General features: G+C 44.9%; 1 protein-coding gene across 1 annotated transcript in view; it reads right to left on the bottom strand.

The window, feature by feature from the left end:
• Positions 1-4,538, bottom strand: part of LOC115154350 (2-acylglycerol O-acyltransferase 2-A) — a 32,637-nt gene extending 28,099 nt beyond the window's left edge. Inside the window, exons 1-2 of the mRNA XM_029700498.1 lie at positions 4,369-4,538; positions 3,462-3,640 (exon numbers count right to left, since the gene is read on the bottom strand). Of these exons, the coding sequence (XP_029556358.1) occupies positions 3,462-3,640; positions 4,369-4,462 (273 nt within the window). The 5' untranslated portion in view covers positions 4,463-4,538. The remainder of the gene's footprint in view (positions 1-3,461; positions 3,641-4,368) is intronic.
• Positions 4,539-16,647: the final 12,109 nt, after the last annotated feature.

Genomic DNA, 16,647 nt, shown 5'->3' with positions numbered 1-16,647 from the left:
TTACAGTATCGTAATAAAGTTCAGTGCATAGCTACAGATGGTTGGCTGGGTGCATATTGCTTAGGTTGCTTGTTAGATGGTAGATATTTAATGTAGGCCAACAGATGATCAGGCTACTTGTATTGATCAGTGAGTGCACCTGGCGATGCATCTCTAGGGCAGCTGGGTTCACACTGTTACGTTGGCAAGATAGGCAGATGAAGCTCGCCTTAAGCGAGGGTACCCAGCGTTATGTCATGAGGGATAGAAGTCACACGTTGCTCAGTTTATGCCACACATGGTTAACATTCTCACATGGTATTCGTTCTTGCGCTGGTAGATGTACTTTAGCTGGTCTATTTGATCATATCTAAACGGCACTCTGCCGTAGCTACACATAGTCAGATGGTGTGAGGTTCTGCTGTTTTGGGGGATTGTATAGTTTACAGTGCTCACTGACTGTAGGCTATTTAATATTGACTCTTTGCTTGGGCAGTGAGCAATCCTGAAGGAGCTGAGCCTTTACATTTTTTTATTTAACATTTATTTAACTAGGCAAGTCAGTTAAGAACAAATTCTTATTTACATAGCGCCAATACTTGCATTATTCATTGCTTAATAAATGGTTAAACATACAGTACCAGTCAAAAGTTTGGACACCCCTACTTATTCCATGGTTTTTCTTTATTTTTACTATTTTCTACATTGTAGAATAATAGTGAAGACATCAAAACTATGAAATAACACATATGGAATAATTTAGTAACTAAAAAAGTGTTAAACAAATTCTTCAATTTCTTCAAAGTAACCACCCTTTGCCTTGACAGCTATGCACATTCTTGGCATTGTCTTGGCATTGTCTCAGCCAGCTGCATGAGGTAGTCACCTGGAATGTATTTCAATTAACAGGTGTGCTTTGTTAAAAGTTAATTAGTGAAATGTCTTTCCTTAATGCGTTTGACCCAATCAGTTGTGTTATGACAAGTTTGGGTGGTATGCAGAAGATAGCCCTATTTGGTAAAATAGTCCATATTATGGCAAGAACAGCTCAAATAAGCAAAGAGAAATGACAGTCCATCATTACTTTAAGACATGAAGGTCAGTCAATACAGAACATTTCAAGAACTTTTTAAAGTTTATTCAAGAGCAGTCGCAAAAAACATCATGCGCTTTGATGAAACTGGTTCTTATGAAGACCGCCACAGGAAAGGAAGACCCAGAGTTACCTCTGCTGCAGAAGATAAGTTCATTAGAGTTAACTGCACCTCAGATTGCAGCCCAAATAAATGCTTCACAGAGTTAAAGTAACAGACACATCTCAACATCAACTGTTCAGAGGGGATTGCGTGAATCATACCTTCATGGTTGAATTGCTGTAAAGAAACCATTACTAAAGGACACCAATAATAAGAAGAGACTTGCTTGGGCCAAGAAATACAAGCAATGGACATTAGACCGTGGAAATCTGTCCTTTGGTCTGATGAGTCCAAATGTGAGATTTTTGGTTATAACCGCTGGGTCTTTGTGATGCAGGGTAGGTGAACGGATGGTCCCCGTTTGTGTGGTTCCCACCATAAAACATTGTGGAGGAGGTGTGTTGGTATGGGGGTGCTTTGCTGGTGACACTGTCTGTGATTTATTTTGAATTCAAAGCACACCTGACCAGCATGCATTCTGCAGCGATATGCCATCCCATCTGGTTTGCGCTTAGTGGGACTATCATTTGTTTTTCAACAGGACAATGATCCAAAACACACCTCCAGGGTGTGTAAGGCTATTTGACCAAGGAGAGTGACGGTGCTGCATCAGATGACCTGGCCTCCACAACCACCCGACCTTAACCCAATTGAGATGGTTTGGGATGAGTTGGACTGCAGAGTGAAGGAAAAGCAGCTAACAGGTGCTCAGCATATTTGGAAACTTTTTCAAAACAGTTATAAAAGCATTCCTCATGAAGCTGGTTGAGAGAATGCCAAGACTGTGCAATGCTGTCATCAAGGCAAAGGGTGGCTACTTCGAAGAATCTCAAATATAAAATATATTTTGATTTGTTTATCACTTTTTTTGGTTACTACATGATTCCATATGTTTTATTTCATAGTTTTGATGTCTTCACTATTATTCTTCAATGTAGAAAATAGTACAAATAAAGAAAACCCCTGGAATGAGTAGGTGTGTCCAAACTTTTGACTGGTACTGTATTTCTATGTCTTTTCTATCTGAAATTAAGCAGAGCCAGTAAAGAAAAGAAACCCGAGTGCCCCGTATCAGCTGAGATGGCATAAATTAGAGGCTTATATCAATCACACCTACCTTATTTGGCGGTCTATTTAAGCTGACCGGGTCTGCTCACTCATTCTGCTGCTGCTTGCTGCACTATGCGCTGGCTGTTTGCTCCCATCACCACCCCAGCCTCCACCTGTTAGGTTCTGTGCTCCTGCCGGGGGGATTTGTATAGTTTTCCGCGCTCACTGCCTGTAGGCTGGCTATTTTATATTGACGCTTTGCTTGGGCAGTGAGCTACCCTGAACGAGCAGAACCTATATCGGCAAGACTTGCATTATTCATTGTTTAATTAATGGTTAAACATATTTCTACATGGTGCTTTCTTTCTGAAATTAACTATCTGAGGAATGTTTTATCAATGGCATCAAAAGTCATTCTATGTTTACAATGAAGGTATGTCCCACTAAGGCTGTCGTTGGAGATCCAAACGTATCACTGAATTTACGTAAACAATACATTTATGATTATCTATGGCTGATTTCTAGGTCATCTGAAAATAACAATTGATTACAATGACCAATAGAAGCTTTCAAAAAAGAAACACTACCATTCACATCAAATTAATAAATACATAGGTCTAGCTATACCATTAGAATAACAATTATGGATTTAACAATGTCAAAGATAATTCATGGTAATTCATGTGACCCTATTGAGACTTTCAATTAGACAAACTATAGATAACAAAGCTCTGCATAGCAATTGAAAGGAAAAATACACATCTGAGCCATTTCGTTGTTGATGTTCACATGCTTATCAGTACAGACCAAAGTGTACATTCTGACCAAGGGCAAGAGCGTGGACCCATCTCAGCGGAAGGATATTGCAGGCTCACAGGCCTCTAAGCTCCATAGAATAGAATCAAATATTTGTATATCCTTTTAAACAGGATTTCTTACTGCACTATCCAATAACACAGCATATAGACGTTGGTATGATTTTGAGAGACTAAGTTCTTAGGATAAGACTAATGATGATCAAATTCCAACAAATACCACCTCACATTTCTTAGCTGAACTTGTATGTCTCTACACACAATCCATATATCACCACTAGATGGTGACATCAACCAGCAACAGCTGTAGATAGGGCCTATCCATCCCTGGCCTGGGCGCTGCTCTTTTATTGAAGCCCAAAAAAAACATAGTCACAAACACTCACAAAAGAGTGCAGTAAACACAGTGAAGTCATCCCACCTTTACAGGGAAGTAGTCCCTCATGTAGTCCCAGACACGTAGATTGGAGAGGAAGTGAACCCTGTTGCCCCCCTTGGACGGTGTTTCCCAGTCGATGAACCACCAGCAGGCGTACAGCACGCTGATCAGCCAGAACCGAGTGAACATCAACACAAAGAACAGCACGATGCAGCTTGGAGCTGGAGGAAGACAGCCAACACACACAGACAGACACACACACACACACACACACAGACAGACAGACATGTGATGGGCACTGCACTATTAGGTTGCATCTCTTAACCTGCTGACATACTGAGCAGCAGTGAGCAGGAGAGGAACAGGGATAGAGAGATAGAAAGGGGTAGAGAGAGATCTAAGCAAACCCGAGAAGTGTACTACAACTCAAGCCATGAGTTTTTCCTGACCACGTGACCTGAACAGATTGACCAATAACTAGGACCCAGAGTTTTTCCTTGTCAGGTCATGTGGTCATAAAAAACGAATACCAGGAAGTGTGTTTCCTCTTATCCACTAGGTACCACTGATGCACAGTATCCAATCCATCTCAAAAATAATAAAAAGTATGCAAGGCCTAATGGACAAATCTATTGCAACACACATGGAGTCTCTCCACTGTCCAACACATGTTATGTAACAGTTACTTAAGAGTTGGATAAGGGAGTTTCTTCTGTATGCATGTATTACTGTTAGCATCATTCCTTGCTCTGTTTCAGGCACAACTCCATGGGCACATGGAAGTTAGCCAGCAGTGGAAACTCGCATTAAATTCAATTTCAAGTTCTCCACACCGAGCAACCCATTAAGCAAACAGAACTAAGAAATGAGGAAGAAAGGCTAGCAAACACAGCTGCACAGCACACACAGACACACACACACAGACAGCCCAGGACAGAGGCAGACTCACCCAGGCCCAGAAAGGAGAAGACCCACTGTAGCACCGATGCCGTCTGCAGTCTTCTGCTTAGGGGCAGGTCGGTAGGGGCAAACTGGATATTCATGGTGGGGACTGAAGAGCCAGGCAGTGCAGGCAGACAGGAGGCTTATGTCTGTGACACTCAGGAGAGGAGAAGTGAGTGAAGTGGGTCCAAAGTCTGCCTTTCTCCCTCTCTATCCACAGTCAACTGACATTTGACCGTCTTATCTCTGCAATCCTTTAATGCATGAATTAATTACTCAACCCATTTCTATATCTTCAAGACCTTTGACCTTGCTGGTACTGGCCCAGCTAACAACTGTAGTTGCAAGAACATTTGTATTGTTACTGTTGCTGAGCCAAACAAGGTCCTGATTGGTGAACCACTGATCCATTCAATGTGCTTCGTATGTTGTCAAGGTTAGGGATACTCACACACAGTACTTCTAACATGCAGTGTTTTCAACTCACACATTTTACATATTTTGACATGCATGATTACATTGTGCATGTATACAGAAATTATTATTCAACATTTCTACACATGGGATTTGAACTCCCAACCTCCTGGTTTATGGTATTCCGATCTTCCTGCAAACCATCATGTCCATGTCAGGTACCAGTTAATCCAAATATTCTCTCGTCATTTGCATTTATTATGTATCCCGTTAGCTGTCAAGGCAGCAGCTCTTCCTGGGGTCCAGCAAAATTAAGGCAGTTTATACTATTTTAAAAACATTACAATACATTCACAGATTTCCAAACACACTGTGTGCTCTCAGGCCCCGACTCCACAACTACCACATATCTACAGCACAAAACCCATGTGTATGTTAATAGGTTCTAATTTTTCAGAGTAAAATTAGAACTAGAGAAGCTTAAGTTTAATTCTTCTAAAAGGGTCGATACAGCTGGATTCAAACAAAATACATTTTCACACAAGCACTGATATTAAACCGTTCCTCACAGGCTGAGTCTCCTCCTACCCATCTGTACAAGCATCGTTCTTTACTGCTAGGCAGGACACCAGTGTTACGGGCCATAAACTTCTATTTCTCCCTTAAAGTGACCTGACCTGACCTCAACCCCTCTCCATCACTAATCCATGGCTCTTTCCCCTTATCAATGCCTGCCACATGTAATCACTTCCCTGCACTCAACACATTCCAAGCTTAGTTGCACCCACTATATACCTTCCTCCTATAACCCTTAACTTCTGGTGTAGATCCTCTAAACCTCAGCACTCCATCAGTGACATGAATAAGTATATTTCATATTCTCAAAACCCTCCTCTAGAACAATAGCTTCCTACTGTTCAACTTACATAAACTTGGAAATTACTTATAAATGAACAAGCAATGATAACAAAACATTCACCGTGAGGTTTACCAACTCAGAAATGTATAGCCTCTGTTCTATGATCACACAATACACCATTTTATTTCCATCTCTCATCACACAACAAAATGCCATTCCAGCTGCATCTGCTGGCTTGCTTCATGTCAGCTGGAGCAGCTTTAAGTTTCTCCACGTTCTCCTTCTAGTCCCTGTGAGTGATATCATAAGACTTGGAAAGCAACAAAAAGACACACAAAACATAACGGTATTAACAATGTGATAAGATATGCATCATTATATATTCAAGTCTGAGACCATGACAATTCCCACTCTCTCTTCACCTGACTATGCATCCAGGATACTTTTCTGCTGGATTCCACAAAAATGAAAGCCCTAAAAAGCCTCCTCATGCTTTCGCCCAGTCTTCCCCTTTCGGCCCCAGGCTCCGAGAGGTGTTCCCAAGTCATGTCATTTTCACTTTGTTCCTCATCTCCTCCATTGCCACAACCCTACATCCTCTTGAGGTAACTCAGCACTGTATATGCTTTCACATCAATGCCTTCAACATTTTGTTTAGAGTACAATTATCCCATCTATCCTCTTTCATATGATGCATTAACCAATAAAGCAGCTAATCCCAACCCAACTATGATGTTTAAAGTATCTCCCAGACCCAACCCATCTGCATGTCTTACAGTGGAATCTAGTTTCTCTCTCTCTCTCTCTCTCTCTCTCTCGCTCTGTTTCCTCTGTCATGGAGTCTTCAAGCTCACCCATTATGCAGCTGGACCTTGCTTCACGTGAGAACTATCCACCCACCGAGGAGAGACATGACGATCTTTACCGCTACAGGTGCTGTAAGGAGTACTGTGTGTGGACCAAACCAACACTGTCCCAACACCCCAGCCTGGTGTATCTTGATGTACACTCAATCTCCAGAATTCAGCCCGTGCCCTTGGTTATCTCTGCTTTCACCTGACGATATTTACACTGCAACACATGGGTCATTTCCTGACAACATAGACTCTCCTGTTATGGCAAGATCACTAATTTGTGACATTTGAATAACAGCCTCCCCTGTACACCCATCGGTCTCCCAGTTACCAGTTACCAATCCATGTGGCACGAGTCTTCATAACCTGATATCCCAATAATACTACTAAAGTAAACCCTGCTACTACTAACATGGCCCATGCCTATAGCCTCCTTCAATTACGGTCCCTACAGCGACTACCGTGAGAATAACTCCTGTATGTAATCTGTCAAGTGTTCGCCGGCTGTTAGAAATTGGGAAGAGATTAATGAGTTGGAAGAATATCCAACCTAACAAAATTCTGAGTCACAGGTTTCTTGAAAGTTTACCAAAGCGTCTGAAATTATCACCACTATCTCTTCTACTCTCACCATGATCTGGGTATGTGTAATGTTCCATTTAACTTCATTAAATCCCTATATTGTGGACAGTTAGCTGTCCTCCCTCTCCTATGAGCTATCTCCTGTAACAATATACAGTCTCTGGAATGATACTCCTCCATCACCACAACCTTCATTTATGAGCCCCCACAGATCTTCATTGCAGTCACGTTCCATCCTACTTAACAGCCCTATGTAAACATTCTGTCTCAAACACCTCGCCTCCTGCTACAGATACATTTACACATATATCATTCCATCTAACCCATTACATACTAGTCACTACTTCTAATGCACTTCTTCAGTTATAAACATACTGAAACATTCTCAAATGAATTAGTCAATATACATCAGTCCCTCCTCTGGAACAATTATGTTCCACGAAACCTAAAAACATATTGACTTGAAAAGGAAAGAGAAAAAAAGTATGTATGTGTTTAATAACTTCACACCACTCATTGATGCAACTAACATAATTCTGATTACATGGTAAAACAAAAGAGAACAAAAAAACCTTCATGGTTGCCCCAAGCTATCATCCAGTGATTTCTTTAACAAACAACCTCCCTGTCAGAGAACACTTAGAGATAAGGTTTCTGGGGCCTCCCTCGGCCAAATACATTTTAGCAGGGCCCCACCCCTCACTGTTTTGTAGCAACTCTCTCTCGCTGTATTCAAATCATAACTAAAACATTTTATAAAGTATCCAACTCAAATTTAGAATGACAGTCCTTCGTGCTTACTTTGAGTCTAGGACTTGAATTCCAGCTTCTCAATTTAGCACACATCATCCCTGTTAGAACATGCATTTATAAACAAAACCTTTTATTGCCGGGAATAACTCCCCATTACAGCCCCCCTTTGTCCCTGTATTCCTGTCACGCGTGGCCTGGTAATGAAAGATCAGTATCTTAATGCATCCTTAGTCTAAATTGTTCGCAGTGTGTAGCAAAGGTGGGACTAAGTCATTGTTTTACAAGTCACAAGTAAGTCTCAAGTCTTAGCACTCAAGTCCCAAGTCAAGTCCCAAGTCAAGACAGGCAAGTCCGAGTCAAGTCTCAAGTCAAGACCGACAAGTCTCAAGTCAAGTCTCAAGTCCTAAAATTTGAGTTTCGAGTCCTAAACAAGTCATAATGTGCTCTTCACCAAATGTTATACCATTTCATATTTTTAACAAGAGTAATAGTTAGTACAATACATTTACGCAAATCATGAATGCTTTTAAAAATATATATATTTATTAATTTCCAAATAAACTTTATATTTCAATGGAAATACATGGGTAGCCATGATCTTCCCAACGGCTCATGTAACTCTTGCCTGTCCCATTTGATGGCCCTTGATAATGTCCTGATTTCAAAATCCAAGTAGATTCATCCTTTTCTCCCACGTACACGAGTCTCTCACCTGAGTCGTTCTCTCTCTCCACGCTCACTCCACACCCGCTCCCAGCACTACTGCAGCCCGCACCCAGGTTTATGGCTCGGACTCAGATAGAAGTGTTAAAAGTCACTGTCGCATTGCATGCCTTTGTCGCTCTTTCTTCAGCTGGTTAGGGAGGGTTTTGAGGTTCACACACACTGTTTGTGGTCAAATTATTCCTACCATGCATTAAGACACAATCTGACGTCACCTTCCATGATAACCTCAAAAAAGCATAGATCAGAACAACAGTTTAGTTCAATTCATTTCTGTTTCAGGAAATCTAGACAAGCATTGACTATATGACAAATTATTACATTAACCTTTTCTTAATAACATTATCTCTACAACAAATGTCAAAGAGCATAACAACATACTGTTACTGCTAAAACCATTTTCAAAATTAGTCCATACTCGCTTATTCTACTGGCAACCTCTCAGAAGAGTTACCAGATCATGAAGTTAGCACCCTAAACCTTCGCAGAAATCCCACACTCCATAAATCCCAATCTGGTGAAATTTGTATCGAAACAAAAACAAAAAATGAAATCAGCAATACATATATCACAATCCATTTGGAGTAACTGTCATCCCTTATTAACATATATTTTCCCTTCTATATGCAGACTGAACAAAGTACCTCTGTATATTTACCCAAAGACCAGGACCCCAGGGAACCGGTCATTTTCCCCTTCGAACACATGATTAAAAAACACGTTAAATCAAAAATAAACACATTTGAATAACTATTCAACTTAGAATTGCAACTCTTTATAACTCCTTAACCTCTCTAGGGTATGTGGGACGAAATCGTCCCACCTACTCAACAGCCAGTGGAATCCCGTGGCGCGATATTCAAATACCTTAGAAATGCTATTACTTCAATTTCTCAAACATATGACTATTTTACACCATTTTAAAGACAAGACTCTCGTTAATCTAACCACACTGTCCGATTTCAAAAAGCCTTTACAACGAAAGCAAAACATTAGATTATGTCAGCAGAGTACCCAGCCATAAATAATCAGACACCCATTTTTCAAGCTAGCATATAATGTCACATAAACCAAAACCACAGCTAAATGCAGCACTAACCTTTGATGATCTTCATCAGATGACACTCCTAGGACATTATGTTATACAATACATGCATGTTTTGTTCAATCAAGTTCATATTTATATCAAAAACCAGCTTTTACATTAGCATGTGACGTTCAGAACTAGCATACCCACCGCAAACTTCCGGTGAATTTAAATTACTCACGATAAACGTTCACAAAAAACATAACAATTATTTTAAGAATTATAGATACAGAACTCCTTTATGCAATCGCTATGTCCGATTTTAAAATAGCTTTTAAAATAGCTTTTCGGCAAAAGCACATTTTGCAATATTCTGAGTAGATCGCTCGCCATCACTGGCTAGCTATTTTGACACCCACCAAGTTTGACCCTCACCAAACTCCGATTTACTATAAGAAAAATTGGATAACCTTTGCTGTTCTTCGTCAGAATGCACTCCCAGGACTTCTACTTCAATAACAAATGTTGGTTTGGTTCAAAATAATCCATAGTTATGTTCAAATATCCTCTGTTTTGTTCGTGCGTTCAAGACACTATCCGAAGGGTTACGCGCCCGACGCGTTTCGTGACAAAAAAATTCTAAATATTCCATTACCGCATTCAACACCATTAAAATATTTCCTCTCCCTTTTCTTTCCCCGACCTTCCGAAAATCATTTAAATACCTTTCAAAACATTTCCATCCTTCTGCATACCCAATTTAAAACTGAATTGAAAGATCCCATCCAAAAATAAATCCCACAGTATCAACACCACTAATGCCTATTCGTAACCGGTAAATGGTGTGTGCGTGCTGGTGAACTGTATGTCCAGAACACACATGCACGGGCCTCACTTATCTGGAACTCAGTTTATGGCCTAAACCAGATACTTTTATAAAACTGAAGAATATCACTAACTGCTCTCCCCAAAGCCCACAATCTCTATGAACCACTATCGATCGAACCGAGGCTATACACCGATATGTGACATTTCCTCTCCTGCTACTCTCAAAAGGATTTGTTGTTGCTCTTTTGAAAAAGATGCAAACGCTTTGCCTGCCAGCATTTTCTCCGAATACAGCAGTCTCCATACCCACTTTACACTCCCTTTTCCAATGACCAATAGCCCCACACCTAAAACAGGACTCTGACTCCCTACGCTTTGATGCTTTTCCGCTACATTTCTTTGGTGTACCTTGGCCATTGAAACTATAGTGATTTTTCCCAATGGCCCTATTACCCCTCGCACGTCTGCAAAGTGAGCGGAGTTATATTCCACTCTCAAAACATCCTGCCGTATTTCATCCACTACCCCCGCAATTACTGTTTTGATCACAGGGTTCAAACCTGCCATCAAAGCAGAAGTGCAAATTCTATCAATGCACTCCCGTACCCAGTATTTCTGTGGCTGCGTACTGGTACTCATTCCGGGTTTATCGTGGTGCATTTTTTGTTGATAGAATGCTGACATCAAAACGTTGGTATATTGAGCTTTTGATTCTGGTTTTATGTCTTTGTTGCAAGTCATAATTGCCTCCCTGAATTTTTTATTTGAATTCTCCATCAGCAGGGAAATGTTGCCTAATTTTATCCAGTTTGCTCAATCTTTCCAATATTCAAGCCGAATTGGTAGAATGCTGGTGCACTTCTTTCAGCGCCTCCATGGTTTTATTAAAATCCTCTAGCTCCATATTACAGGGAGAATCGGGGCCGTTTGTCACCATATCAATAGTTATTATTCCCTAACCTCTCCCGATGGTGTTCAGGGAGTTTTGGATTTCTTCACTCCCGTCTATAATACACACCTTCTATTAACTGTTATCCAAGGTAGAGCTACCCACTTCCCTGGATAATAATGAATTGGTCACGGCACTTAATACCTTGCATTAGAACCAATACCATTGTCACAACGGGTGGCTTGTGGATTCAGGAGAGTCAGGCGCAGGAGACAGAATGATTCCGGGAATGAATTTAATAAAATATCCACACGGAAAATATGCAAAAGGTATGGAGTGCAAGGTGTGCAGAAAGAAACGCACCACCCTTAAAAGAACGTAACCAGGGACGCAGCCCAAAACGAATAGCGTAACTCCAAAAGGCAAAATACAGAACCTCATAACAAAAACACTCCCTGACAAACAAACAATCCCGCACAAACAACAAACCTAACTAGCTAGCCTAAATACCCTTCCCCACTAACAACTAACACAAAACAGGTGCACAACTAACCTAGGCCTAACTACCAGAACGTGAAACATAAATCGATGGTAGCTAGTAGGCCGGCGACGACGACCGCCGAGCGCCGCCCGGGCAAGGAGGGGCGTCACCTTCCGTAAGTGTCGTGACAGTACCCCCCCCCCCCTGACGCGCGGCTCCTGCAGCGCGCCGACGCCGGCCTCGAAGACGCCGCGGAGGACGAGGCGCAGTGCGACCCGGATGGAGGCGGTGGAAGTCCTGGATGAGCGTAGGGTCCAATATGTCCCCCACCGGTACCCAGCATCTTTCCTCTGGGCCGTACCCCTCCCAGTCCATGAGGTACTGCAGACCCCTCACCCGGCGCCTGGAGTCCAAGATGGACCGGACTGTATACGCCGGGGGCCCCTCGATGTCCAGGGGGGGCGGAGGGACCTCCAGTACCTCATCTTCCTGCAGCGGACCAGCTACCACCGGCCTGAGGAGAGACACATGAAATGAGGGGTTAATACGATAATAAGAAGGAAGTTGTAACCTGTAACACACCTTGTTTATTCTCCTCAGGACTTTAAATGGCCCTACAAACCGCGGACCCAGTTTCCGGCAGGGCAGGCGGAGGGGCAGGTTCCGGGTTGAGAGCCAGACTCTCTCCCCTGGGGCAAACACTGGGGCCTCACTGCGGCGACGGTCCGCGCTCTTTTTTTGTTGTCCCCTGGCCCATTCCAGTGACTCCTTAACGGCGTTCCAGGTTTCCCTTGAGCGCTGGACCCAGTCTTCCACCGCAGGGGCCTCCGTCTGGCTCTGATGCCAGGGCCCCAGGACCGGCTGATAACCCAACACACATTGAAAAGGTGACAGATTGGTCGAGGAGTGGCGAAGAGAGTTCTGAGCTAACTCAGCCCACGGCACGAACCTCGCCCACTCCCCTGGCCGGTCCCGGCAGTAGGACCGCAGAAACCTGCCCATATCCTGGTTTAGCCTTTCCACCTGCCAATTACTTTCGGGGTGAAAACCTGAGGTCAAACTGATCGAGATCCCCAGTCGCTCCATAAATGCACGCCACACCCGGGACGTGAACTGGGGACCTCGATCCAAAATGATGTCCTCAGGCACCCCGTAGTGCCGGAAAACGTGGGTGAATAGTGCTTCCGCGGTCTGCAGGGCTGTAGGAAGACCGAGTAAAGGGAGCAGACGGCAGGACTTAGAGAACCGGTCCACAACGACCAGGATCAGGCAGGAGCCTTGAAGTATGGTGGTGGGCTCGGCGGACCGTTCCTCAGGGTCATGGAGAAGAGACAGTGCGTCGGCCTTAGTGTTCTGGGAACCTGGGATGTACGAGATTGTGAACTGAAATCTCATAAAGAACATCGCCCACCTGGCTTGACGAGGGGTCAATCTCCTCGCCGCCCGGATGTACTCCAGGTTACGGTGGTCGTTCCAGATGAGAAAAGGGTGACGCGCCCCCTCAAGCCAATGTCTTCACACCTTCAGGGCTTTTACCACAGCCAGCAACTCCCTGTCCCCCACGTCATAGTTACACTCCGCTGGACTTAACTTCTTAGAGAAGAAAGCGCAGGAGCGAAGCTTCGGTGGCGCGCCCGAGCGTTGTGATAGCACAGCTCCCACCCCAGCCTCGGACGCATCCACCTCTACTATGAATGGCAAAGAGGAATCCGGATGCGCCAACACCGGCGCATCGGTGAACAGAGCCTTCAGCCGACTAAAGGCCCTGTCCGACTCCGCCGACCACCGCAGCCGTCCCGGGCCCCCCTTCATCAGTGAGGTAATGGGAGCCGCCACCTGCCCAAAACCATGGATAAACCTCCGATAGTAGTTGGCAAAACCCAAGAATCGCTGCACCTCCCTCACCGTGGTGGGAGTCGGCCAATTACGCACGGCCGAAATGCGGTCACATTCCATCTCCACCCCGGACGTGGAAATGCGATATCCCAGAAAAGAAACGGGTGGTTTGGAAAACTCACATTTCTCGGCCTTGACATATAGGTCATGCTCCACCAGTCGTTCAAGCACTTTACGAACCAGAGACACATGCTCGGCACGTGTAGTGGAGTAGATCAGAATATCATCGATGTACACCACCACACCCTGACCGAGCAGGTCCCAGAGAACATCGTTCACAAAGGATTGAAAGACGGCGGGAGCATTCTTTAACCCATACAGCATGACGAGGTACTCATAATGGCCAGATGTGGTACTAAATGCTGTTTTCCACTCGTCTCCCCCTCGGACACGCACCAGATTGTATGCACTCCTGAGATCTAACTTTGTGAAGAAGTGCGCCCCAGTGAAATGACTCTATCGCTGAAGCGATGAGAGGTAGCGGGTAACTGAAACCCACCGTGATGGCATTTAGACCTCTATAGTCAATGCACGGGCACAGACCCCCCTCCTTCTTCTTTACAAAGAAGAAGCTCGAGGAGACGGGTGAGTTAGATGGCTGAATGTATCCCTGCCTCAAGGACTCAGTGCCGTATGTTTCCATAGCCACCGTCTCCTCCTGAGACAAGGGATACACGTGACTACGGGGAAGTGCAGCGCCTACCTGGAGATCTATCGCACAGTCTCCTCGTCGATGAGGTGGTAATTGGGTCGCCTTCGTTTTACTGAAGGCGATAGCCAAATCGGCATACTCTGAGGGAATGTGCACGGTAGAGACTTGGTCTGGACTCTCCACCGTAGTCGCACCGACGGAAACCCCTATGCATCTGCCCAAGCACTCCCTTGACCACCCCTTAAGAGCCCTCTGTCTCCACGAAATCTTAGGGTTGTGAGTGGCTAGCCAGGGGATCCCTAGTACCACCGGAAACGCCAGGAAATCAATGAGGAGGAGACTGATACTCTCCTCATGACCCCCCTGCATTACCATTACCAGAGGCACGGTAACCTCCCTGACCAGACCGGACCCTAGTGGTCGACTATCTAAGGCGTGCATGGGGAAGGGTTGGCCCAGCTGAACCAAGGGAATCCCTAACTTAGTTGCGACCCCATGGTCCATAAAACTCCCGGCCGCGCCTGAATCGACTAGTGCCTTAAGCCGGGAGTGAGGGGAAAAAGCGGGAAAGGACATTAATGCATACATGTGACTGACAGAGGGGTCTGGGTGAGGCTGGTGCTGACTCACTTGAGGTGTCAAAGAAGTGCTCTGCCTGCCATCTAGACTCCCGGGTGAGTTCCTCCAGCACCGGTCCACAGTGTGTCCTCTGCGACCACAGGTAGTACAGGAGAGACCCCCCCTCCGACCTTCCTGGCGGCAGCCCCCTCTATCTCCATAGGCGTGGGAGCAGGAGGGCTAGGAGGTGGAATGAGCAGGGCCCGGTTCTGACGCCCGCGGGCCACCAGCAGATTGTCCAAAAGGATCGACAAGTCAATCAGCTGGTCCAGAGAGACAGTAGTGTCCCTACATGCTAACTCCCGGCGGACGTCCTCCCTCAAACTACACCTGTAATGATCTATAAGGGCCCTCTCATTCCACCCCGCTCCAGCAGCCAGGGTCCGAAACTCCATAGCAAAGTCCTGCTTGCTCCTCGTCTCCTGTTTCAGGTGGAACAGCCGCTCCCCTGCCGCTCTCCCCTCCGGGGGATGATCGAACACTGCCCGGAAGCGACGGGTGAACTCAGGGTAGTTGTCCCTGGCTGAGTCCGGACTGTCCCAGACGGCGTTGGCCCATACCAGGGCTCTACCCGTGAGACACGAGACGAGGACGCTGACACTCTCCTCCTCCGAGGGAGGAGGACGGACGGTCGCTAGGTACAACTCCAGCTGGAGTAAGAACCCCTTACACCCAGCGGCCGTGCCATCATACTCCCTGGGAGGGGAGAGTTTAACCCCGCTGGCACTGGCTGCTAGAGATGCTGGTCGTCGTCGCCGGCCTACTAGCTACCATCGATTTATGTTTGACGTTCTGTTAGTTAGGCCTAGGTTAGTTGCGCACCTGTTTTGTGTTAGTTGTTAGTGGAGAAGGGTATTTAGGCTAGCTAGTTAGGTTTGTTGTTTGTGCGGGATTGTTCGTTTGTCAGGGTGTGTTTTTGTTATGAGGTCCTGTATTTTGCCTTTTGGAGTTACGCTATTCGTTTTGGGCTGCGTCCCTGGTTACGTTCTTTTAAGGGTGGTGCGTTTCTTTCTGCACACCTTGCAATCCATACCTTTTGCATATTTTCTGTGTGGATATTTTATTAAATTCATTCCCGGAATCATTCTGTCTCCTGCGCCTGACTCTCCTGAATCCACAAGCCATCCGTTGTGACAGAATCCCGCACCAACAACAAACCTAACTAGCTAGCCTAAATACCCTTCCCCACTAACAACTAACACAAAACAGGTGCGCAACTAACCTAGGCCTAACTAACAGAACGTGAAACATAAATCGATGGTAGCTAGTAGGCCGGCGATGACGACCGCCGAGCGCCGCCCGGGCGAGGAGGGGCGCCACCTTCCGTAGGTGTCGTGACAACCATAGCGTCTGCAAATGTATTACTGGAGAATACGGATGACTTAAAAACTTATTTGGGATAGGTGGAGCGCTAGCGTCCCACCTCGACAACATCCGGATGATATTGCAGAGCGCGAAATTCAAAATACAAAAATTGTAATATTAAACATTCATGAACATACAAGTATCTTACATCATTTAAAAGCTTAACTTCTTGATAATCCAACCGCGTTGTCAGATTTCAAAAAGGCTTCATGGCGAAAGCATACCATGCAATTATCTGAGGACAGTGCCCCACACACAAAAGCATTAAAAACATTTTCCAAACCAGCAGAGGCGTCACAAAGTCAGAAATAGCGATAAAATAAATCACTTACCTTTGAAGATCTT

This window comes from Salmo trutta, chromosome 19 (genome assembly GCF_901001165.1).
Source record: "Salmo trutta chromosome 19, fSalTru1.1, whole genome shotgun sequence".
Taxonomy (NCBI): domain Eukaryota; kingdom Metazoa; phylum Chordata; class Actinopteri; order Salmoniformes; family Salmonidae; genus Salmo; species Salmo trutta.
This window is presented reverse-complemented; position numbering and strand designations above follow the sequence as displayed.